Source organism: Thamnophis sirtalis, unplaced genomic scaffold (assembly GCF_051295495.1).
Source record: "Thamnophis sirtalis isolate CommonGarterSnake01/CBP01778 unplaced genomic scaffold, rThaSir2_p1.2 scaffold_7, whole genome shotgun sequence".
NCBI classification, from domain to species: domain Eukaryota; kingdom Metazoa; phylum Chordata; class Lepidosauria; order Squamata; family Natricidae; genus Thamnophis; species Thamnophis sirtalis.
The window spans coordinates 49,670,195-49,697,143 of NW_028261387.1; the positions used below are offsets into that span (position 1 = coordinate 49,670,195).

Genomic DNA, 26,949 nt, shown 5'->3' on the forward strand with positions numbered 1-26,949 from the left:
TGCAATCCCAACACTTTTTTATTTTTTGAAAAAGAAATAGGATACATCTGTACAATATAAGGCCCTACCCACTGTATGAATGTATAAAGCCACTTTAACACATTGCTTCCAAAACCGGAAGATTTCTTTTTATTTTTCCCATTCAGCAAACAGGCCAAAGAAAGAAGGAATGAAGACTCAAACATTTCAGAATTATTTCATCAGTTGGGTCTTTGGACTGATTTAGCAAGTCATGAGATTTGTTTTTTTAAAAAAATCTTTGATGTTAATTGTACAGAGGCTCATTCAAAATAGTTTGGTTAGTTGCAGCTGTAATGATAATTGAGTGTCAATGCTTTTCAATAAAGCAGAATCTAGCTTCAAAAAGATCCTTGAAAGGAATCCTTGGTTTTATTTGATTTAAGTATATACATGCATAAATGTTCATATACAAATTTAATAAGAAGAATACATTACCTGGTTCAAGCTACCTCAAACACATAAAGATAAGAAAAGGAAAAGAAAGGAAAACTGCAAGAATATATTACCAATAACCAGGTTCGTGGTTCAGCATTGGAGAACATTTCTTGTCCTCTGTAAGTGCACCCAGATTAAATGAAAATTGTTTATCTATAACCATCACTAATTAGGAGATCAATGGTTTAAATAAAAACCAGTCCTCCAAGCAGCCTTAATTGGTTTAAAAGAAATTAGCTGCAATAGGGAGGCTGGTTGGAATGGTCTCCTTGGGGGTCGAGGGTGGTGATGGAGAATCAGGCATGATTATTTTGGGCTTGCCTACACATTGAAAGAGAAGTAGTTGTTGTCATTCTACAACTCAAATCATTCTCTTCTCCTTGGAGTGGAGCTAAATTTTAGGAATCCCCACCATTGTTGGACTCTGTCCCAGCTTTCCTCCAATCTACTTTTCACTGTGAAAATATTTCCTCAGTCAAATACTTGTTTGCTTAATTCCTTCCATTTCACTATTAACTTCATTTCTCTTCAAAGGCTCTTGACTAAGGACCAAAAAAAGCATCTATCAGTTCCCTGTAGCCAACACATCTGCTTAATTCAGGATCCCCCCCCCCCCACAGATGGTTTATACATGACTTACACTTCCAACAGATTCTACTGCCCTCTCTTGGGTTAGGGGGAATGAGGGAGAGGCTTATTCTTCTAAACATATTCTTCTAGTTTTAATTGGAAACAAAAGAACAAAGAGCTGTTCCAACTAATTGCTAAACTTAATTCTCCATGGAGGCACTTTCTAACAAGTCTGAGACATGAAGAATGATGAGTAGATTTCTCCGTTCTCGTTCCAGCTACAAATAGCAGTAGCCACAAGAACTAGCAGCCAACAAGAGATGTAAGAAATTTGCCACTGATATAGATGTAAGAATTTCTGTTCCGTCACATTTTCCATTTCTCCTGTTGCACCTCTTTCTTAGACATTCCATCCATATATATATATTTTGTTATCATTTCCAGTCTACACCAAATTAATGCTTTGGAATTTTCCAATCATTACAATACTATAGTATGTAGTATGTTTGCCTTAATTCAACTAAGGATTACCCATTTCAATTTTATTTACTGAAACGTAAAATTCTTTAAAATGTAGGCTTTGATAATATTACTTTATCCAAATGAGAAATGGACTAAATATTCCCTACTAAATTCCTAGTCAACTATGTTCACATCTGTAGGACATCTTCTCCCAAAAGTTTCTGCCCATCCAATAAGAAGGGAAGGAACTATCTAAATCCTGTTTTTGAGGGATTGCTATCTTTAAAGACCACAAATATGTGCCTTTTCTGATGTTGCCCATATCCTTTATAACGGTGATCCCAGTGAGGCCAGATCAGCACCAACGCGGTCAATATTCAGGGAATCTACCAAGAAAAGACCTTGCTGTTTGGGAAAGCCTTGGGGGAGTGCTGGAACTAAGCAATCATTGTTATGAATGTTTTACCTCAGTGGATTAATAGGCAGGAACACTTATTGCTGTTATAGCGTTTGGGGGTTTGTTCTGGTTTTTTTGGTACCTATTTTATGCTTGTTTTATTCATAAACCACTTGAAATTGATGTGTATGGTTACTAGGAGTCAAAAACTACTTGGCGACACAGAATCAATCAATCCCAGATTTCCCAAAAGTATAGTCATTTTTTTTCCTCATGGGTGTTATTGTCTGATTCTTTGGTATGTATTTGAAGACCGTGTACATGTGGAACAGAGATGGTATTCAGACAGGTCTGACAGGTTCTGGAGAACTGGTAGCGTAAATTTTGAGTAGTTCGGAGAACCGGCAAATAGGCTGGCCCCACCCCCGCTGCCTCCTAGCTTCCTAGCTGGTCTTCTTTTGTTGCCCTGAACAGGAGAACAGAGCTGGAAAAGCAGGTTAGTGGGGTGGGGAGGTGTTAGATATCCCCCCCACTGATAGATGTTTCCACCAAGGTCCTCTGTTCAGGCGGGAACAGAGGTTTAATCCCATTGGTCAAGAGTTCTGACAGATCCCTTTAAAGGGGGATGCTGCCCGACCCGTCTTCAGCCGGATGTTTACCTGACTTGCAATAAAGAGCTGTTGTTACTGGAGCCTTTGTGTGCCTTCCTTTACCCGATCTAACAGGAGGGAATGGGGATTTTGCAGTAACCTTCCCCCAAGAATGGGGAGGAAATGGGATTTTGCAGTATCTTCCCCTATCACACCCACAAAGCCATGCCCACAAAACCATACCACAGAACTGGTAGTAAAAAAATTTGAATCCCACACTGATGTGGAAGTATCAAAACATGCAACACCCTCATTTTCAGGTTGGTCCATAGCTCTGTTAAAGCTCAGCTGAATTAGTTCAGAATTTGCAAGAAGCTGAATCAACCAACATCCTCTGATTATTTATTAGAACATTTTCTTTACTAGAAACATTTTCTTTAAAAAGATCATCCAGGGAAGCATTTTTGATATTCATGTTTGAATCAACATGTTTGAGGTGTTTTGTGTGTGCCTGAGAACAGGAATCTGAGCTAAGTAAGAATTAATGAAGTAGGTTTTATAGCTTAACAGAAAGACAATTTATTTACAAAAATGCCTGAAAGCAAGGAGAGTCAAAGAGTATCTTGGGAAGAAAGACTTGGCCTTAGGCTAGCATCTCTGAGACAGAACAAGTAGAATGAAAAAGGGAACATAGAGTAAATCTTTTACTCTGTACCTACACCCTACTGTCTTCTTCTGACCAACAGTTCATGAGAAGTTGAAGAGTTAGTGCCATTGAATTAGCAACAGGGGACAGGACTCAGACCTTCTCAGTGTCAGCTCCTATACTTTGGAGTAGCTGATCCACTGATGTTTATTCAGCCTTGTTTGGAAGAGTGTTTGGGCATAAATGATGATGGACAGCCTTTCTGTTTGCTTTGTTGGATCTGGGATTTTGATTTTAGTTTGTATGTTTGGGGTTAACTAGGTGATGCGATTTTATTGTGAAGATTTAAATATAATTGTGATATTCCGATATTTTTAGTGTATTTTATCATTGTGAACCACTTGGGGTCTTGACAAAAATTGCATAAATAAATGAAGTAACCATGGAATGTCAGCATACATTCCATTTTTGCATTGCTGAAAATAAACGTATGCCTCAAATACCACAGTTCTCATATCAACTATTTCAATTCAAGCGCCCTCCTCTCAGCTTGCACTGAATTACCAGCATTGTCTTCAACAGGTTGAAATATACCGTAGCTTATATCCAATAATGTTTGACGCTGCGAGAGTTTTCTATATTATGCCTTAATGTTTATATTAAGGAATATAAATACTTGTAATTTCATTGTTTATGCAGTGGAGACAAAACTTCTTTCCATCCTAACTCCTGTATATGTATAATCCAGAAAAATGACAATTCTAATCACACATGCTTATTATTTTTTTTCCAAAAAGGAGCCCATCCTCAAAAGGAAAGTATGGATTTGCCAGGGACAAATAATAGCAAATACAGGTAGTCCACAACTTACGATCACCTGAGCGCAAAATTTATATTGCTAGATGAGACATTTGTTAAGTGAGTTTTGCCTCATTTTACGACCATTCCTGGCAAAGTTGTATTGTATTGTATTGTATTTGGTTTATTTGTATGCCGCCCTTCTCCAGGAGGGACTCAGGGCGGCGAACAACTCAGAGGGGAAAGGGAACATAAACAACAGTACACATAATTAAAATACACGAAAATCACACAGCCATACCAGTCGAGAGGGGAGGGGAACTCATCAACCCCAGGCCTGCCGGCACAGCCAGGTTTTGATGGCTTTCCGGAAGGCCTGGAGAGAGGTGAGGGTCCGGATCTCCGCGGGGAGTTCATTCCAAAGGGCCAGAGCTGCTACAGAGAAGGCCCTCCCCCGGGTGGTAGCCAGGTGGCATTGGCTGGTGGATGGAACCCGGAGGAGGCCGATTCTGTGAGATCTGACGGGTCTTTGGGAGGTAATTGGCAGCTGTTGTTAAGTTGTTAAGTGAATCACTGCAGTGGTTAAATTAGTAACTTGGTTGTGAAGTGAATCTGGCTTCTGAATCGACTTTGCTTGTCAGAAGGTTGCCAAAGGGGATCTCACATGACCTTGGAATGCTGCAACCGTCATAAATATGAGTCAATTGCCAACAGTCTGAATTTGGACCACATGACCATGGGGATACTGCAACGGTCATAAGTGTGAAAAATAGTCATGTCACTTTTTTCAGTGATGTTGCAACTTTGAACGGTCACTAAATGAACTGTTGTAAATCGAGGACTATCTGTATATAACATATATAATTGTAATGACCGTACTATCTGTTCTATGTTTGTGTAAATGGGGCAGTCTTACTGAAAATTTTCAAGAGACAGTCTTGCCACATCATCATTACCAAGAAGAGAAAAAGAAATGGGAAATAAAAATGAATATTAAAAGGTAACAAGTTACAGAAATATGTGTATGTGCTGGTGTATACACTGACTTTGATGGATCGTGAAAGTTATGCAGACCTGAATCAGATTAATCCCTGGACAGGAAAATGCAAGGCTATCAGGCTAGAATGGTGGGAGTTGGAGAAGACAAAGATAAATAATTTTTGCATTATTGCCACCACCACCCAAAAAAACTCCTACATGAATGTATCTTTTTAGTCACTGGGAGCTAAACTTCACTCAAGGAAAACTTTATTTTGTGGATAGATAGGGAGATGGATGGGTGCAGGGCTGGGATTCAGCCGGTTTGGACAGGATTGGACCGGATTGGGTGAACCAAGCTCTGATGATCAGTTGGGGAGCAAACTGATTCACTCCGACAATCAGGTTGGCCCGCCCCTCCTCTCCTGTGCTTTACTTACCTATATCCTCACAGCTGATTGGCACAGCAAAGTGGATTGCCGTGCCTCAGCTGTGTTACTCCCCAGAAGTAATGTGGAAGGTATGTTTTGTTAAAACTGCTGACGCATGCAGAGTGAACTCTTTTGCATGTTTACTTTATAGAACAATGGGGACATTAGGTGTAGAGACAGCAAGAAAGAGGCAATGTTGAAAAACATTGCTGTAGATTGCCTAGGCATCTTGCTACAATAAAGTTGGGAAATGTGTGGCTGTTCAGATGTGATTGATCTGTAAATCCTACCTCTCCCAGCTTTCATAATCAAAGATGAACAATAGGAGGAACAATAAATTATGAGATTAAGATTAAGATAATCTTTATTGTCATTTTTTTACTGTGAGTGCACTGGCACACATTAAAAATGAAATTATGTTGCCTACTCTCAAAAGTAAGCATGCATATATATATATACATATATACATATATACATATATACATATATACATATATACATATATACATATATACATATATACATATACATATACATATACATATACATATACATATACATATACATATACATATACATATACATATACATATACATATACATATACATATACATATACATATACATATACATATATATATATATATATATATATATATATATATATATATATATACAGACATACAGACATACATACATACATATATATATATACACATATACATATACATACACATCATACACATACACATACATACATACATACATACATACATACATACATACATATATACCCATACACATGCATAACACACATATACACATGCTATATACATACATATATATACTTACACCCATACATATATGCATATGTTCATCACTGTCCATTTTGAATACATAGAGGAAAGAGGGAACTTGAGAGTTCACAAGGTTGATACTATATGGAACAAAACTGACTGAATCTAGATGTTCTGCTTCAGATATCACAAAGCCTCTTCCCAGATGTTAACAAGGAAAATAGGTCACGAAGCGGATGTGTAGAATCCCAGACAATACTATAGACCCTGCTTAAGCATCACCTATATGCTATGTCCTGGATAGAAGGAAGTGAACTCCCAATAATCTTTTTTGCCATCCTCACCACTCTCTTCACTGCTTCCTGTCTGAAGTAGTAATGCTTCCAAACCAGACAGTAATGCCATATGACAGGATGCTCTCGATCATCCCTCTGTAGAAAATGGTAAGGACTGAGGAAGGTTGATGTATTTTTCTCATGTGCTGCAGAAAATGCAGGTGCTGCTGTGCCCGCTTCAGTATCTCAGTGTTGAGTGACCAAGCTAGCCTACTTGGTAGCTGCAGACCCAGAAACCTGATGTTGCTAGCTACCTCTACAAGTGAATCATTAATACACAGAGGTGTGTGGTTGTGGCTGCCTGTTCTGAAATCAACAATGATCTTTGCAGGCTATAGAGATCACGCCACTCTGGCTACTGTGGGAGACAGCCTTGAGAAAAGTATGGGTGGAATGTGCTTCTGTTTGTGGCTGCCATGCTGCGTCATCAGTCCCCCATTCCCCTGGCCTATGGCAACTCAAGAGCAGGCCAGGGATGCTATGTGAGTTGACATTACCGCCTTGCAGTAAGCAACCTTGTTGTCATCCTGAATAAGGCCCACTACTGTTGTGTCATCCGCATACTTCACAATATGGTTGGTGGCAAACCTTGCATAACAGTCATGGGTCAACAGCAGAGGTGGGTTCCTACCAGTTTGCACCTATTCGGTAGAACCGGTTCGTCAAATCTACCAAACCAGTTAGAAGAGGTTCCACCAGTGGACCCAGAAAGCAGGCCACACCTACAGAAGAGGTTCCAAAAAATTTTGAAACCCACCACTGGTCAACAGGGTGAAAAAAGGAGATGAACTGAGTACTATAGTGACTGAAGAACAATAGCTGCAGCCCTTATATACTTACTATTAAAGAGCAAATCCCTAAATATGAAATCAAGTGAAATCTTAGATTGTGAGATTTGTAAAGAAAAAATGTGTGTACATTTCCAGAATTAAGCAGCTCACATGGAAAAATAGTTCCATAAATTAAATATAAATGTAGAAGTATCACTGATTCTAAGGTGCCTGGTAAATAATAAACCCCAGTTTTTGAGTTCCTGGCATATTAAATTTAAAAAAGATAAATACTTAATGGAACCAAATTTGAATCCAGAAGCATCCAATTATCATTAACACCAGCACCTTCATCTTGTATTCTTCAGCTATAGTCTATGAAGGGCAAATTCTGCATCTTCTCCATTTTTTTTTCTACTTCAACAAAAAAAAGATTCCTTCATTGATCAATATTACCAGGGGCATTCAGTGTAATTTTTTCTCTTGAAAAAGATTAATGTTGAAGCCTGGGTTTTTTGGCCCCTTCAATATTTACGGAAATATCAAATTATTTAGTGGCAAAATATAACACTGAGGTCATTCACTTGAAAACTGCAGCAGGTTTTATCGTTCCCTTGAATCAAATGATTTATGATAGCTTTTGGGAAAACATTTTTTTGTATGTGTAGATATAAAAATAATAATAATTTTAGGCAGATCAGGGAATAGGGGCAGCTGTTCCATTCATGTGTTACTGTTTGGTTGCTTCTGAACAAGGGGAGATCTGTCACAGATCCAAGGAAGATTTTACAAATAACATACATGCACAGCAGTGGTGGGATTCAATTTTTTTTGCTACCGGTTCCGTAGGTGTGGCTTGGTGGATGTGGCATGGCTTGGTAGGCGTGGCTTGGTGGGCATGGCAGGAGAAGGATACTGTAAAATCTCCATTCCCTCCCCATTCCAGGGGAAGGTTACTGCAAAATCCCCATTTCTTCCCGATCAGCTGGGACTCGGGAGGCAGAGAATAGATGGGGGAGGAGCCAGTCAGAGATGGTATTTACCGTTTCTCAGAACTACTCAAAATTTCTGCTACCGGTTCTCCAGAACTGGTCAGAGCCTGCTGAATGCCATTTCTGATACACAGGAATGTTCAACCGCACATGCTACAGACCTTAGGCAAGAGAATTCGTTTCTTGTGACTTATCCGTACGAATACAGGCTTCTAACAGAATAACAGAATTGCTAAATAAAGAGTTGGAAAAGACCCTAAAGATCTTCTAGTCCCCTAAATAAATACAGCACTGCATCTAAATGAAAACATTGCAAGAGCCCAACCAGGTTTCTTCTGCCGATTTTCCAAAATACACCAACTAGGCAACCCATTGTCTTGAGCAGTAGAATTATCTCAATTGGAATATCAAGTTTCATGGACTCTGATTCAATCCTTATGCCAATTTAATTCAAACCTTTATTATCAATGCACAATCTGTGTACCATGAGATTGGAGGAGCCTCCTTTAGTGCACCCCCCGCAGACACCAAATACATCTCAATCTCATAAGTGAAGAAAGAAAATCCCAACCTAACAGACACATGATCTTATATACATATATGTGCATAACATTACATTGTTATATTACACCAGTGTGAACATGTTGCACGTTGTGCTGACCCACAGAAGAGAGATCATAGATTTCCTAAGAAAAGAGAACTCTTATGCACTCTCTGTACAATACTATTTTAACTATGGAGCTCCATAGTTTAACAATACTATTTTAACTAAGGAGCTCTCAAGTAAAGGAGCTCCTCCTTTACTTAAGATTCATTCATGAAATCATCATCTGGATTTGTGAAAATAAATTTCTCAACAAATTTCATCTACAGACTATTCTACAGACTAAATTTGCTTCTCCATAATGCCAAAAACTATACAATGAACAGATAAATACCACATTATGTAGACTCCCATATCTGCATTAACCATCATACTAAGTACTGTAAGCTACAATATAGGTTCTTGTGTCTGTATTGTAATTAAGCTTCCCTAATATATTTCTTTTTACAAATTTATCAAGGAAGAAAGCTTATTAAGTACTTAGAAGGTGAGGGCTGGGCAAAACAAGCAAACAGCCAACAACTTAAAACCAGTCATCAACACACCCCAATCAACATCTAAAAATCCACATACAATAGGCACCATATAAATACTACATACAGAAATCACATATTCTGCTAGAGAGAAATTCCTTGAAGATGGGTTCCAGTACAAGTCCAAAAGCTTGGAAAACAAAAGTCTCTTCCTGGTGACTGACCTAGATTGGATCCTGCAAGAAAGAAAAATAATCATATCTCACTTTACATGTTTTCTTTTGGAAAAAACAAATTGACTAGGGAATTCTGGGAACTGAAATCCACACAGCTTAACATTGCCAAGATTTAACAGTATGACTGTGACTTGTCCTGTTATACAATTAGAGAAGGAAGATTAAATGAGCTCATGTGAGCAAAAAATAATAATCATTTTCTGATTTATCTGACTAGAAATCTGCAGACAGCTCCAATTTTTTACAGGCCATATCACTAAAAGACGTTGCTTCTTCCTTTTTGTCTCTTAGTTGCCCATCTGGAGGTACTGTTTTAGCAGTATTCAGCATAGTAGTGTAGCCACTAGAGAAATAAATGGTCAAAACAGCCCAGAAAAGAGTGTTAAATCTTTCACATCCATCCAGGAGCACTGAAGATGTTGGAAAGAAATATGTACAGTGAAGGAGACGGTGCTTAGATACATCCATTGACATCTCAAGAGTCACTCCATCCCATGAGGGTTTTAGTGAAATTCTTGCCTTTAAAGAATAAGACAAAACCATTTCTGTCAGCAAACTGAATCAGACTGATTTAAAGGAGTGGGATAAATGTTCAGAACAGCCCAACCATTCTGCTCTTTCACACAAGCAGCCCGTCTGGGTACTACCCAGATAAACACAAAGAAGGAAACCTGGGCCACAATTTTCCTTGTTAAACATTCGGCCTTCGGCCAATTTGCTCACTCTGAGGTGAGCCCAGAGTTGCACAGGAGTGGTCCCGTTTTCATGTACTTTCCCCCCAGTGACTGATTTATCCACTTCCACCCACTTAATACCTTTGCACTAATGTGGCAAAATGATATATTACTGACTCAGCAGGGAAGACTTTTATGACAGGAAAGTTATTGGAATGGCAGGAGTGAAGAAAGTGGCTCTTTTCACAGGCCAACTTTCCATAATATTGATGGAAGTGTGCACACTTACATTGGAGCTCAAGCACGTAGTACTGCATAATGTTGTTGACATTGCTTCAGTTCATAACAGGTTTGTGCATATGCTCACTAGCTGCCTAAGGAGTTCAAGATATACACGTTTCTTTGTCTTCTTCTATTGCAGCTAGAGAGATTTTCCAAACTCTTTATTCTTTGGTTATAGTAATGCTAAATTCCTCTCTGCTAGGATAGTATTCTGTACACATATTCTGTGTCTGTGTGCACGCATGATTCACAATAATGTGCCAGAGGTGCAATCACTGTGTTCGTGCCAATGCATGCATTTAAACAAGGGGCAAAAGCATTGGTTAAAGTATCATAATTCAATTACTTAAAGCCAAATTTTATTCAGATCAAATCAGAATAGTATATAATTCTTGATGCAATGAAGAAAATCAACTTTAGATCTAGAATTTGTGATGTGTGTGTGTGTGTGTGTGTGTAGTGCAATTGGAAATTTCAGAACAGAGCAGAGCAGATCTTGAACGCTTCCTTCAAAATTATGTGGGAATCTTTTCAAACTTTCTCTAAAACAGAAGTTTTATTGTCTGTAAAGGCAAAAACAGAGATATATCAGGGAGCAAGTCAGACTTTCCTACTAACCATTTTAGACCTATAGGAAAAGCATGTAAGATCTCTTTGGCTGTTCCACTTTTAAAATAACAGTCGGTTGTATTACAAAGAATGGAAAATGAATATTACAGTGCTGCATGTATACTGGCATATCAAAATGTAGAATTTGTTATGGGGATCAAAATTCAGATTGTTTAATATGTCTTTTTAAAAAGCAAGTATCTGCCTATTGTGCACCAGTTATAACTTCAGTTTGCAGGCAAAGAATCCTGATTGCCATTTTCTCTAGTTGCAATAGCAAGTAACGGGAAAGGCCTCTACTAGAATCCCCAGAAAGATGCAGTGAAGAAAAGTTGGGTCTACAAGGACATGTGTAGTTGCCTTATTCAGATCTCAGGCCATTTCGCTAGTAGTGACTTAAGCATTTTCATAACAACACCCTGCCGTTGGAGGGAGATGGATGGTTCAGAAATGTGATAGATAGATAGATAGATAGATAGATAGATAGATAGATAGATAGATAGATAGATAGATAGATAGATGATAGATCTGGTTAACTTTGGGCTCATACTTACATCACTTTAATTGTAACACAAATATGTCCTATTAACCATTTTAGGTCACACAGAAAAAATCATGTAAAGTCTTCTTTGGCTGTTCCAGTTTTACAGTAACATTTTCAGTTTTTTCTAGCACAATTTGGTTCTTTGTACAATCTAGCACATTTCACTGATAATGTGTTTGCTGACTGGTTAGAACTAGGATCTGCCCAGCTCACTGAAACAGCCATTTCTGGTTCTGTATGTCTATTCCCATTTTTCTAGTAAATAGGAATGGTCTTGCATGACCATTTTGGCTTGGGCTGCAAGAGACAATAGACATCCATCTGCTTCCTATCTTACCTGTGCTTTCCAAAGCACCTATCAGGCTGTTTAAAATACAGGTTTTTTTGGGGGGGGTAAAATTAGCACTGTGCTTCACAGGAGTCAATTTCAATGCTGTGCAGATGGTTCTACTGTTGGTGCAGATTTTCTACTGTTTCTGACAATAAGGGACTTGCCTGGAGATGTTTTTTCTTTGTTTTTATTATTTGGGTAGATGAATACTTCTTGATTCTTGGTCCAAGACCATCTATGGCTATTCTGTGTGTTGCTAGTCGCAAGGACAGAACTGGAATTGTTGTCAACACTGCCTCCCTTGGCAATTCCAGTTAAGCAATCCACTCATTATGATCACCTCCTACTGCTTCAATCCACATTCATTCTCTGGGCCTGACATTTGTCATTTGGACTGGTTCAGAATATGGGTAATATTTTTAGAGTGCTAGACGTGTGTTGAGAAATAGTCCAACTAATAGGTCAAACACTTGAAGTACCTTTATGCCTGCAAGCGGTAAGTTGTCAAATGCCTAATCACACCATTCTAAGGATCCACCAACCCTCCTCCTAACCCACCCCACATCACTCCGCTCCATATTAATCACAGAGCTTAGGATGCTTTCTTACCAGCAGGCAATTCTTGGTATGAAGTTGAGGGAATCTATTAACTGCGTTGTCTAATTTGTCCTCCATTACAACAGTCAGGGCAGCATCAGCTACAGCAATTGAAGCAATAGTTTTTATGGTCACATACTTTCTTGCCACTTCATGGAACAGCATTTCAACATAATTCTCTGGCTATGCCCTATTGCCCTATAAACTTAGAAAGAGACCTCGAGATTATTGTTTACATACCCTGTGCTCTTTAGATGTACAAAATAGCATCTTTTGTCTCTTATGGAATTTAGAGTGTTTTACATGCAAAAGAAATACTCTGTAACTGAGCTTTTCAATGAATAAAACACTTTTAAGTATTTGATTGATTGACTGGTTGATTTTAAAGATGCCAAATCCAGAAAAACATCTAGTGTATAAAATATGGACAACATCCTGGAAAATCTCTGAAGTTAGAAAGGAACTGATTATGATATCTAGTCCCCAGAATGTGTTATTGTTTAATCCAATCTTTTAGTAGAAGAATTGGAATAAAGTATGCATTCTCGAGAAATCTGGGCACTTTGGCTTACATTGTATATATTTTGTACATATTATTCGAGCATTTTTTTTAAATTTCCAAAAGCAGTCATGACTACAGCAGATGGGATTTTCAGGTTTTAAGATTAACCAGACACATTCCTTTAAAATGCTCTTTCTTGGAATCCAGGTAATTGAGCAATTACTAAACTCTGTCAAGTTTGTTTATTTCACAGCTGAAGTTTTCATTTCATTGCTAGGTAAATATATAATGATAGAGAATTGTAGGCCATGGGCCATGGGCCATTTCATTTAATGAAATGTTTGTGTGCAGAATCTAGAGTCTTTCTAAAAAGGGGTATCAGCTTCTAATTTTTAATGGACACAAAAAGAAAAGTGCTACTTATAGTAATCATATAACTGTAATTGTATTAATTATAATTAACTAATTTGGATTGATGAGGAGGACGAGAAGGAGGAGGAGGAGGAGGATATAGGCACATATACACACATATATATCCATCATGCTACTCTTTCAGAGTGAGCAAATCCACACAGAGCCATCTTAACAGCATTATGGGAACAGCATAATGGGTCCCGGGCAAAGCAGTGTACTGGGCCCCCTATGACAACTACTCACAGGAATAAAAATGTAAATGGTCAATAAAATTAAACACATATTTATTTTATTGGCACTTCCAACAAAATCAGTGTTGAAACATTAAAAACATGCTGTACAGTAACAATTAATCAACATGGTCAACATTTGAACAATACACGAGGCTTGAAAAACACAATAATACTCAGTAAGCCATACAGGTGCATTGAATAGTTAACATATACAGATTAGTGTGGGGCCTCTATGCTTGTGGGGCTCACGAGCAAGTGCCCATCAGGCCCATGTGTTAAGACAGTCCTCAATCCACATGCTCTCCATCAAGTCTACATGCTCTCCATACATACTCATTTTCTCTCCTTTTTTTAGAATCTCATCTTCCACCCAACTTAGACTTTCTCTTTATTTTGCAGTTCCATCCCCATTCTCTCCCTCTCTCTCCATCTCTCCCTCTCTCAGAAAGACCAAACCACTCCATTTTACTGATCATTTTCTTCTGCATCCAATTCACATTTATTCAGTGCTCTTTCATTCTTGACCTTGTGTCTTCTTGTTTTACGCACTTAAATAAGACACTCAACTTACTTTATTATTTCCCTCAGCAGACCTAATTCTCAGGTGAGCAGAAGCTCAAATTAAAGCATATTGATTTTTACCACTTTGGATAAATACAGTATTCATTCATTGCAATTGACTACATGCCGGTATTATCCACTGCCTTTCTCAGTATTTGCATGTTTTAAAATCTCTGTATCTGCTTATCTATTTTTATCAAGATACATAAATTATTCTAAGTGTACTAGTTTTGGGGGACAGAGCACTTCTGTGTAATTTACAATCAAACACTTCACTTCCCCTGTTAGTTTTCAATATACTATTTTTGCAAGCCATATTGCTCATTACAGCTTATAGTCTAATCATATCAAATTATTTGGGTTCTCAGCCAACAACACACTAAGATTTACACACAAAAGGTCAATCACATGACAACTTCTACTATCAATACAAGTATTCTTTATACATTTACTCCAGAGGTGGGTTCCTACTGGTTCAGATCGGTTTGGCTGAGTAGGTAGTAACTCGGCTGCCCACGCACCTAAACTGGTTCTATTGTCGGCAGCGCCCTCTTTATTTTTTGCTTCTGTGCATGTGCAGAACAATCTCCATTGCAGAAATGTACTCCCCCCCCCTTTTCTTATGTTCTGCACATGCACAGATCTTTTTAGCTGTAAATGCGCATGAAGCAAGCAAAGAGAGTGCATGTGCACAAAGTTTTTGGGTGCTGAACCGGCAGTAATGCCGATAGCAACCCATCCCTGATTTATTCCTAAATCATTAATCCTTGTCTTATTCTTGCTCAGCATTGAACCATTTGCTGAGCATTCTATTTATTCTCGCCTGGTCTTTACTTTCATTATGTACTGCTCTTAGCACATTATAGCAATAGCAATAGCAGTAGACTTATATACCGCTTCATAGGGCTTTCAGCCCTCTCTAAGCGGTTTACAGAGAGTCAGCATATTGCCCCCAACAATCTGGGTCCTCATTTTACCCACCTCGGAAGGATGGAAGGCTGAGTCAACCCTGAGCCGGTGAGATTCAGCAATCAATTGTTAACTTCTAAGTTCAAGCCAACAATATTTACTTCATGATATCCTTTCTCTAAATCAACAATCAGGCAATATATTTTCTCACATTTATAAATTTCTCAATGATTTGCTAGAGACCAAAACTCTAATTGGAGTTACCTCAGTCCTGCACAAAGTCACACTGTACTTCCCAAATTTTGATCATCATTATTTCTTTGATTATTTTTTTCTATCAGAAAATAGCCAAATACTTTGCAAATTACACTTAGCAAATTAATCTCTCACTACTTCTGAGACATTGCCCCATTTCCCTCAAAACTCTATTTTCCTTCTTTCATTATCACTATTACTTGCAGTATAATATCAATACATTTATTTTGGGAGTATTGTCTTATCATATCACTCAAAGAAGAATAGATAACTGAAATAATGCTATACAAGGACTTTTTCTAGAACTTAATTCTAATAGACATCGATTTGTATATTTATCAGGGGCTTCAAATATTGCACAAAATTGATTTCTGCCCAGATTAATTTTTTTTACATGGTGCTTTCAAGGGAAAAATGGCATTTTAAGGATGTAAAAAGTTATATAAATAATAACTATAATAAATGTTTTCAAATTGTTTTTTCTAATCTGGAATTCCTCTTTTGTATACCTTCTAAATTTGGTAAAATTGATGGGAATTGATACAAATGAAGCTAATAGTTCATGCATAGCTTTGGACATTCCAGTTAATCCACTTGTAGTTCATATGGACCAGACTGATGAGCTCTGTCCTCCCCTGTAAAGGAGCCAGCAGGTTTAAGTAAGTATTATGCAAAGTGCTTTCTAAAAGTCCTACAAGCAGAAAAGGAGAGAAGAAACTTCTCCTTGGTTCAATACAAATAAGGAACCATGAAGTATGGGGGAGGAGAGAGATTCTATCTTATCATCTGCTTTGCAAGTATGGATCTTAATAGAAGGAATGAAAAGGATGAGTTGGCATTTTATCATCAAAGCAGTTGCTTTAATTCATGGGGACTTGGGCTCCTCCTATAGCTACCAAAGGGCAGGCAACTTTCCCCTATGAGCCTGAGAAGATTAAAAAAAAAAGGAATTCAGTTCAAATATGTGATGTGAAGTCATTTTTTCCAAAAAAAATTGTCCGCTCCAGCCAGCAGCAATACAAAGGAGGAGAGGAAAGAACAGAAATGGGCAGGTACCTTGAAAAATACATTAGTCACTTGGGGCTGACAAGTAAACAAACAAGGAAAAAATAGCCAAAGTGGCTGCACTGACATGTTTAGAAGGTGACTCATAGCCCATGCTGACTAGTAGTCAGAAAAGCCAAGGCACACCCACAAGGACATTCTTGCAACTAGCTGGATGTCAAAAATCAGATCAACTTTTTCATCATAGTCAATCAGCTCTTTCACACGAAAAAAGTGGCAGGATCTTTCCGATGGCCATCACACGCTACAATGCTATGTTTAATGAACATGGGCTCTATGAGAATTTCCTCTGCCTGGTCGAGTCTTAAAAGAACATGGTGGAGAAGAGTGCAGCATTCTTCTCAATCCCAAATCTTCCAAAACTGCCAATCTATAACAGCAAAATTCCCAGCAAACCTTCTCCAAGGACATTGTAATGCATGACATCCAGTCAAGGAAGGCTTAGGTAGGTTTTGTAAGGTAAACTACTAAACCTATTAAGAATTGAGTTTGCCATTTCAGTTCTTTTGAATCTTTCTAAAATATGAAATTCCTAAACTGAACAGAGCACTGAAGATAGGCCTAATCAATTATTTGGAATTATTGCTTCAATGACTTCTGTGGATTTTATTTATTTATTACATTTATTTTGATCCCCATGGACTCCCCTTGGTATTCAAAGAGAAGGACCCACATGTTTTTTTTTTCCTGATTGACATTAGTTTGTATGAAATTTCATTATGTTATTTTGAGCCTACTTTAACTGATCATTCTGAAAGTTGTTTTGTCTTCTAGAGTAATCATTTAGGGCTCTGTACTATCCAGGTATGAACATAGAGTATAGAATATTCTACATTATTTTTGTTATTATTAGAAGTCCTGATTTAACAGTCCCGGTACATTGTTTACCATTAGTTGCTTAGTCCACAGCAGCAAATATATAGAAGCTTAAGTAAAGTTATGTACCTGTCAAAAAAAGGAAACATGTTAGTTGGCTTTTTCGATGCATTAGTGAGTTTTCTTTGGCAACAGTACAGAGCTGGTTTGCCACTGCTTTATTCTGAGATGCTTTTTCAGCTTCCCAGTATAGCCTACAGCCCTAGGATTTCTGGGAGTTTTGAGCTCCTTTCTAACCAGGTGTGGTCTTGCTTAGCCTTTTTAAGGTCAGCTGCCTACTAAAAGCACAGCATGTTGACTGCAAATCTATAGATGCTGAATACAGTCCTGTGCCACCACCATCAGCATCAATTTGTTTATTAATTATAATCAAAGGCTCACTATATTCTCCATTTATAATACTGAAGGGAAATGGCATTCTGCACTGAAATGGGTCCTCTTCACACTGCAGGCAATCATCCTCCAAGTTGTATTATCAGAAGGCTACGTTTAATCCCGACTACCATGAAATGTAAGATCAATGTCATCACCGAGATGAAAGTTCTCATTCTGGTTATGGCCCAACTAGGTTCTTCTGTAGCCAATTGTAAATTTATCCATCTGAATGTAACTCCGCCTTTTTTCAGTGTCAAAAGACTATCCATAACACAACATCCAGCAACAAAATATTAGCAACTGAGAATGTAATTCCAAAAACAGTGGGTGTTTTTTTAACAGTGTGGTTCAGCGTTTCTCAGGCATAGCAACTTTAAAATGTGTAGACGTCAACTCTCTGAATTCCCCAGCTGATGTAGATGAGGAATTCCAAGAGTTGAAGTCTACATACTGTATCTTAATGTAGCCATGCCTGAGAAACACTGGTAATTAGTTCTTTATTTGGAAAGCATGGGATTTATTACCCAAAAAAATCCTGTGTGATTTCTTTTGAATTAAGCTAATGTGAATATATCCGCAGTAGCCTAAACTCAGTAAAAGTGCTTTTTCCTCCCCCTGGAAACTTATTTCCCAGCTAAGTCAAGGTTTTTTTTTAAAAAAAAAATACTCCTAAATAATTCTGCAATCTAATATTCATGTTGCACCATCGACAGACTGCTTTGATTTTATGTTTTAGTTTGGAGATGTCATTTTGGCTATTCCATTTCCTGAAGTATAAACTGTCTTCATAATATCTTGTCCCGTTTTAACTGCTGCAGCAGGTTTGAGGGTGGGGAGGAGAATAGGATGTGTGTGAGTGCATTTGTTTATTTTTAGTGCTTCAAAAGAAAAAAGAGAGAACCAACTTTGTGCCAAGCTACTTATTACGGGTTTTAGGGACTCCAAATATCTCATGCTCAAAGGAAACTGAGTAATCAAGACTGGATGCAATTTCCTGTTTTAAAAAATAACCGATGGGAGGCAGAGCTTACAGGATAAGGGGAAGAGGCTGAAACTTGCCCGTTTGCTGCTAAACTTTCTAGACAGAACCAGGCAAGGCAGAGCTCCGGTGGTTGGACGCGTTTCCCCAATTCTCGCTTTCTTTTACTTCGGAAAACTTCGAGAATTGTTCCGGGAGAAAAGTTAAAGCCTTTATAAAAAGGCTGCAGGCAATCCAAGGTTCGCGCCTTTTGCGTTCTGAGCTCTGTTTCAAGAGGGCGAAGGTAGGAGCCGTGGAGCGAAGCAGCGGGAGAGAATTGCACGTGGAGGCGGCGGCGAGATGATCGTCCGCTGGTTCAAGCGCGGCTGAAGGCTCATCCCAAAGTAAGTCCCCTCCTCTCTCCCACTTCTTTTTTAAGACGTCCGTTTTGGGAAGCGGGGTGGAGGGCGGTGGGCTTGCGGAATTTCACAACGCCGAAGAGGTGGCTGGAGGCGGCGTTTGCGTGGGGTTGGGCTTTCTTCGCGAGGGGGACGATCTGGGGAGCGAGAGATTTTGGGAAGCCTGGGCTGGCGCGGGGCGGTTTCTCCAGCGAAGCGTCTGATTCATCCCCAGGGGTGAGCGTCTTGTGGGCCGGCCGGAGAGGGAGCGTCTTCAATGAACTTCGCCCTGTCTGTCTCTGTCTCTGCGAGCGGCGGCGGCGGCAGCGGCGTCTCCTCGCAGGGCTCCTTCCGATGTCCCAGGTGCGAAGCGACCTCTCGAGCCGTTCCACTGACTTGCCCGATGGAGACCCCCAAGGAGATTCGAAGCTCATCCCTGCCCCCAGTACAGGTGAGTGTCTTTCCTCCCTCCCTCCCTCCCTCCCCCATTCTTCCTCCTTCCTCCCTCCCTTCTTCCTCCCTCCCTCCCTTCTTTCTCCTCCCTTCCTCCCCTTTTCCCCGCTCCCTCCCCCTCCCTTCTTCCTCCCTTCCTCCCTCCCTTCCTCCTTCCCTCCCTCCTTCCTCCTTCCTCCTTCCTTTATTTCTTTCTGTAACGAAAGGCATGGAAATCCAAACCCCTTCTCTCTGCTCGGATTTTCAAACACTTTCAAACAAAACACTGCGAGAGAGGAAAGTATGTATCTCTTCCCCCTCCCTCGCCAAACTTTGCGTGTAGGCATGGAGTTTCACAAAGCTCCTTAACCCACAGCTGCTGGCTCCCTCGCTTTGTGCTTTTTGTACACATACCGACATACCCACCCAGCCTGGGGCTGCCGTTTCCCCCTCCCAAGATTCCATTTCCGAGGAAAGAAGGGCGCTGGGGCTGCACTGGGTTTCTCCCCCACCCCCGGCTCCGGCTCGTCTCAGCCTCAACTTTGCCCCTGAAAGCCTGCGGATGAGCTCCGCCAGCGCTTGGTTCCGGGGGAGACCCTTGGAGAGCCGAAGGAGGGCTGAGGGCAAGGGGCGAGGTGAAGCCGATCGTTTCCCCTTTGCCTTCTCTCTCGAAAGCTCTCCTCGGGCGCAGCTGGCTTTGCAAGAAACTTCGAGGCTCTTGCGGACGCTGGGCTTGGCCAGTTTCGGGAGGGGAGCTGAGAATCCAATTTTTCTCCGGAGGTCTCCTGCCTTCAGGCACCGTCTCTTGTTGATTCTGGGCCAGCTCCTTTGGGGCCCCGTCCTGGTTCTTCCCCTGCCCCGCCTCCCCGTCCTGAGTTTTTCAAAGTTGCTTGCTTGCATCCTCTCGCCCAAACTGGAGCCGGGGAAAGAACGTCTCCCTTTGTTCCCTTTAATTCTTTCAGCAGATCTGGCTTCGAAGTGGGGCGGGGAAATCGGCTCGGTGCTCCAAACCAGGAGGTTGCATTCCACCATCTAGGCAGCAACTTTTAGAGCCAAAATAGCTTTTGGGGTTTGGAAAGAGACCACGGTGCTCTATTCACACAAGATGCAAAAACCCCATTACCGAATTCACCATTTTTCTGGCTTTGCATAAAACACTGGAATAATCGAGCCAGCTGTACTCTATGGAGATTCTCAGTCAACCAGGTCATGGTTGTCTTAACTGCTTCTTTGAAAAGGCAACTGGACTATGCTTTTTTTTTTCTCGAGGAAGAAGACCTTTCACTTCTCATCCAAGAAGCTTCATCAGTTCATCAGAGTCAGAACTGATGAAGCTTCTTGGATGCAAAGCAAAATGCTTTCTTACTCAAGAAAAAAACATAGTCCAGTTGCCTTTTGAAAAAGCTCCTTTGAGACAATCAAGTCAGCTAGGTTCAGCTAATTAACCTAAGTCACAAAAGCTCTAACCAAGATATAATTTGTGGCATGAATGTTTCTGCTGGGTCAACATCCATTCTAGTTAAAAGTGTAGTGAACTAAGTGGAACAGTCATTTCACACAAGAGTGGAAAGGGCAGATTGAGAGAAGGAAGGCTGAATTTCAGTTCTGAATGGACAGCTGTTTTGCTATGCAACCATCATGCCACAAGTCTTACTGTGGGGTATTTCCCAAATTATAACACTGTGAACTATCTCCAAAGTAAGTTTCTGAATATTTTTAAAAGCATGAATTCTTCTTTTCCCCAATCTATGATGAAGTTGTAGCTTTCCAGAAGTGCCTGAACTACAACTTCCAGTGACCTAGAACAGGGATGTCAAACAGGATTTCTTTGAGGGCCTTATCAGCATTGTAGATCTATTCCGCGGGTCGGTTCGGGTGGGGGAAAAGGTATAGACACCTCCTTGAGCACCCTGCTAGACAAAAAAGGAGGGGTGCACACACACTTGTGCCCTGTTTTGGCTGGTAAAGTGCTGCAGGAGTCAACAACGGGGTGCAGGGGGGGGCATGCACAGCTTCCTAATGCCGCACTTTAGCTGCCAGAGATACTGTGGGCCATCTGGCCCATGGGCTTTGAGTTTGACTCCCCTGGCCTAGAGGGTCATAAGAACTCCGCATTTGGCTCAAACTTTACTGTTTATATTATTATTTTACTAAGAAATATTAGATATAAAAGAGAGAAAGGAGCTGGAGGCAGATTTAAACAAAATGATTAGCTATGTTTGCATTGTAGGACAAGCTATAAACTTCAGCAAGCACCCTTAAGTACCATTTCTATTCCATTAGTTACCATTCTGTAACAGGCTTTAGACTTACCATGCTGTTTCAACTCTTATGTTCTATGTTAGGATAAAACTAAAACACAGATATTGAATTAAATAAATACAAGACTCAGACTATTTACTGTGTGAGCTGTCTGGCTAAAATAAAAGTTTAGTTTTTTGCACAGATTGGAGGCGTGCTGATACACGAGCTGTATGCATATATAGGTAGGGTCAGTAGGTACTGTATTCACATCTGAATTGATTGGATTACAGGCAACAACATGTTGGTGTGCAAGGCTTCTCCAGACTTGCGATCTCAGCTTTCATACAGTAGTGTGAGCATATTTGGGAGAAAAAAACTGGTTGTGCTTGTGACACTGCGCACTACCATTAGCAGAGAATGTTGTAGTGGAATTGCGGTAATCTTAATAAACTAGCCTATTCACTAACATATTTAAAAGAAATTATGTAAAATTTCTTTTGATGAAAATCATGAGGCAGAGGTTAATATTGGTGGGACCTTCTGGTAGACATGGTAGATGGAAGATTGCAACTTCAGGTGTAAGAGGAACAAAATGGAAAGAAAAACCATGAATGAATAATGAAAGGAATAAAAATAAATTATGCTGTATTCCTGTGAAACTGCAAGAAAAGGAAAGGATTTATTAGACCTGAAAGGAGATAGTCTGACCTTGAGACCTGGACGATGAATACCTGCTTGTGTAGGTTAATTATGAATAAAAGGGTTAAAATGTTGTAGGATCCAATCTGGGTCGGTCACTGGGACCAAAGGTTTAGTTTTCTGAGCTTTTGGATTTGTGCTGGAGGCTATTCTCAGGGAACTTCTACAATCTTTTAGTTTGTAAGAGAAATGGCTTTAAAAAAAAATTATCATGCACTGTCAGGCACAAGCAACACACCTACATTTTAGGGTTCAAACTTGGTCCTTTATTGCATTCTATTATACAGAAATCTCATCAGATTGTCAGCCTCAGCCTGGGAACAGATAAATAAGGCTCAATGGAGATTAAGGGTTCCAGAGGAGCACAAAATATATTCCAGCAGCACTGAAGTTATATTCATCTAAGGCTCCCATACAATTACTCTTTGGGATCTTACTCCTCTTTTACTCCTCTGGAAAAGGTGGAATCCAAATTCCTAAGAGCCATATTTTAGGTAGCATATTGCATCCCAAATGCAGTACTAAGGAGGGAGGGTAGGACTAGCCAAAATCCAAACTGGTGCATGGATTTATATTTTTGCACATGGGTTAAAACTACTCTTTTCCTCTGCAGGGTTGAGTTTTCTCCTTATAGAAGGCAATTTCAAATCAGTATGGTTCATACTGTCTTTTATTTGTATACTATTATTGTTTTAATGCTCGCATTTGCTGGACTGTGACCATAATAATGATGGATGGATGGATGGCATTTACAAGAGGGAGAGGTCAGTTCTGGATCTCTTGCAGCAATGCAAGGATGGTGGCTACTTTTGAAGTCTCCACCCTGCTATGTTCCTCAACATGCCTTTATAATTTTTTATAAACAACTCAAGGCAGCAAATATACATAATACTCCTTCCTTGTCCTATTTCCATCAGAACAACCACCCTATGAGGTGGGTTGGACTGAACGACAGTGACTGGCCCAAGGTCATCCAGCTGCCTATCAAGTCTACAGTAAGCCAGGACTAGAACTCACTGTCTCCTGGTTGCTGACTTATATTGACTGTTGATAATTTAAATAGACTGTACAAGATTATGTATAGTTATGTTTTCAATCTGATCCCAAGGCTTCAGTTATAAGCACAGATAGTAGAGAACAAAATGTCAAGCTCCAGAAAAACCAGAAGATCCAGGCAGTTCAAATGAGTATAAAGATGTATTGCAAACTTCTACTCTCTAGAAGAATCTGAACTATTAATGGTCAAAGCAAATTGGTGGTAGATAAGCCTCAAAGGATTCAAGATGGGCTTGACTTAGATCTCTTGTAGGCATGAAGGGACTCATGACTGATGATGCATTTGACCCCTCCCTTGGACTTAGCCTGGTTATCTCCTACACCATAAAGGCTCTAATAAACATAAAGGGGATATAGTTGGGGGAAGCTGAATATAAAAATTTTATGAATAGGGAAAGTTGCATAGAAAAACAAATGTGCATTATCCTGGATTTTTATAAGCACTATTATTTTCAAACTTTCATGAAATGGAGATGTGAATGCCACATGGCCAGATATAAATTATATATCTTAAAGAACACTGGCAAGAGCTAGATATAGGATGAAATATACTGTACATTTCTTTTGGAAAATATGTGCTATTGAATTTACTCGGGTTTATTTTGGAAAAGTATATTTAGAATTATAATGTAAAAAAATGTTGCTCATAAGTGATCAAAGCCCTTTTCTGCAATCCCCAGGGCCTCCCAAAATCATGTCTCCATAATTTGGCTAGAAATTCCTGACAAACAGAGGATAATGTCTTGCCTATTTTTATAGAAAATAAACTTTAGTCTGCAATCCTGCCAAAACAGACGAATATACACACCCAGAAGTCACTATTTGCATGATGTCATGATATAATCAATTTGCCTTCTGTTACCCTCAACCTCCCCACCTCCCCCATTAAATAAAATATAGCTTCTGGGCTACCAAAAAGATGGCCAGCCCTACAGTAAGAGTTCTTCTGGTGGATTTCTATATAGTTTACATTTTTGTGAAATAATTTGTATAGGAAACCCAATTCTTTATCCCCAAGAGAAATGCAGTGATCATATTTTTCTGCAAACTATTACTGTACTGTGAGTGCCACCTCACAGAAGCATATGCTGGATTCTCTCTACAGTTATTATTTCCTGGGCAGACTTAATGTTGTAAGTATTGTCTTTCTGGATTACCCGAGGAATTAATCATTGGCATAATTAATCTGACAGATATTTATTAAGAAATAACTCTCTTTGATTGCAATGGAACTTACTCCCCGATGCATTTAAGACAGAAATCAAAGGCTAGCACTTTATCTTAAAATGTGGCTCGTGTTATGCCATAGGAAAAGTGGACATTAGGAAAATAATGGTTGTACCCTGTTGTTTGTCACAAATCTCTGATAATGAAAGTTTATGTATGGACAGTCTGTTCTGGTAGTCTCATGTTGATTTGTGCAAATAAGTTAATGAATACAAGATAAAATCATGGAAATGAATTCAAGAATATTCAGGTTGCTAGTTCATGTATATTCCCTGCATAGATGTATCTTAAATTTTGATGCTGCCTTTATAGATCCTACTTATTTCAATATATCTTCATCATCCATAAGACAGGAATGTGGTGCAATTAAGCAGTGGATATATCCTGTAATGCATTTGGCACCAGTCTAACAAACTTAGCAGTCGTTAATTTTGCCTTAATTTCCAGGAAAGTTGTTTAGGAAACTGCAGTGAAGGAATGCAGATTGTTTATATTGTTTTATTTCAGACACCAATGCAAATGTAAATTCTACACCAATCAGAAAACTGATTTCCATTTCTGCCTCTCTGTGTTAGCATAAAGAAAAGGCATGTGCTTCTCACCAATGTTTGCATCATTCAAGATTTCTGATTTCAGAAAACAAAGCAGGATTGACTAGACCTGTAGGTACACTTTGGAAATGTTTAGCTGACTGAAGGCTTTCAGTCTTCAAAGAGAACTGACAGCTAATTAAATACTAGTTGTTCTTAAGTAGAGATGTCTCAGCAAGTCATTGCTCAACTATCAGAGGAATATTTTATCCTGCCCTCTTAATCTTGTATCCCAACTTGCTGCTCTCTTTGTAAAATCAATACAAAACTAGTTTGTCTCTGCTCATATAATAGAATGGCATCAAACGCCTTATTTTGTTAGGTGTTTGAGGCCTTCTCATGATATGCATCCATCTTACAGAAATAACAGGAGCTGGGAGGTCTGGCAAGCCAGATGTCCCTTCCAGGGACCTCACAGAGCATCTCCTTGTGGTACTACCACACAATGAAATGTTATTCTTTATGCAGTGGCAGTCATAGCTTGAATTGAAAGTTCCCCATTTGAAGGAAAGTTCAAGAATGCAACAAAGAAAAGAAGGATGATTGTAAGCTTTGTCATGGCATCACTGTATCGTTCAGAGGCTTAAACTAACCCATGAGCAAATCTTCAGCACTATCAGATTCTGAGAGACAGAGGTTCATGGATGATTTATAACTTCTAGATAAAAAACTTGGCACTTTCAAGGTCCATTGCAGTCTCAATGATATTTCCTTGAAATGTAGTTCTGATTCTGACAACAATAAATTTGAATAAAAAGCCAATCTGCCAGTCCACTAAACAAGTAGTTCATCCAAAGTATTCAGGTATTTCTGCTGTAAAGTTTAACCATATCAACAAACTAAGGAGATTAGAGGCATTTGATTCCCTATTTAAAAAATCATCAGCAGGTCTAAGCAATGAGAGAATCAATATAAGTCATAAGGCTGCAGTGTAGGAAATAGAGCCACAGATTAAGGTTAATGAAGCTATGAATGATGTCCTCATTTTCTCTTGTCCTCCCACTTCATTATAAAAAATCCTAGCTGGAGTCAAAACCAACAGACCTTAGATTAATACCTTCAATAGAATGTGTGGATGGCTTTGGAGGATGAGGGGAAGAGATATGCCTAAGAAACAAACAGACAAGAGAGGCAGGAGCCCCCAGCAGCTTAATGGTCAAAGAAAAAAAGTCTTAGGAAAAACTTCCCTAACTTTTATTAAGGTAATTAAAAGAAGTGGAAGGAATGTGTACCTTCAGACTTGCAAGATTCTGTTAATGTAGCCTTACAATAAAGTAGAATTAGCTTATCTAGTTGTGTTTCCTGTCTGATTTACTTGGGTGGACTGACTAGTATTGTCAGGATTTTTGTCCTGAAGTGGGAAGGTGGAGAAAACAGCATTCTTAGCACTTATTTTCTAAGCTATGATTAATGAAGTCATAATTATGAATGCCAATCTGGGCCACTAATTAGAGAATTAGAGAAGAATTGTTGCCCATTAGGTTCCTTAGAGCATTTTTTTGGATAACCATTGGCTTTCACAAAAGCAGGAAAAGTAGAGGATCTCAACTAAGCTCAGTAGCAAATGAAAACATTCTTACACT

General features: G+C 39.3%; 1 protein-coding gene across 1 annotated transcript in view; it reads left to right on the top strand.

Moving 5' to 3' along the window:
* The first annotated feature begins 18,843 nt into the window (after positions 1 to 18,843).
* MDFI (MyoD family inhibitor) overlaps positions 18,844 to 26,949 on the top strand; it is a 50,888-nt gene continuing 42,782 nt past the window's right edge. The window contains exons 1-2 of the mRNA XM_014064170.2: positions 18,844 to 19,124; positions 19,354 to 19,569. Of these exons, the coding sequence (XP_013919645.1) occupies positions 19,473 to 19,569 (97 nt within the window). The 5' untranslated portion in view covers positions 18,844 to 19,124; positions 19,354 to 19,472. The remainder of the gene's footprint in view (positions 19,125 to 19,353; positions 19,570 to 26,949) is intronic.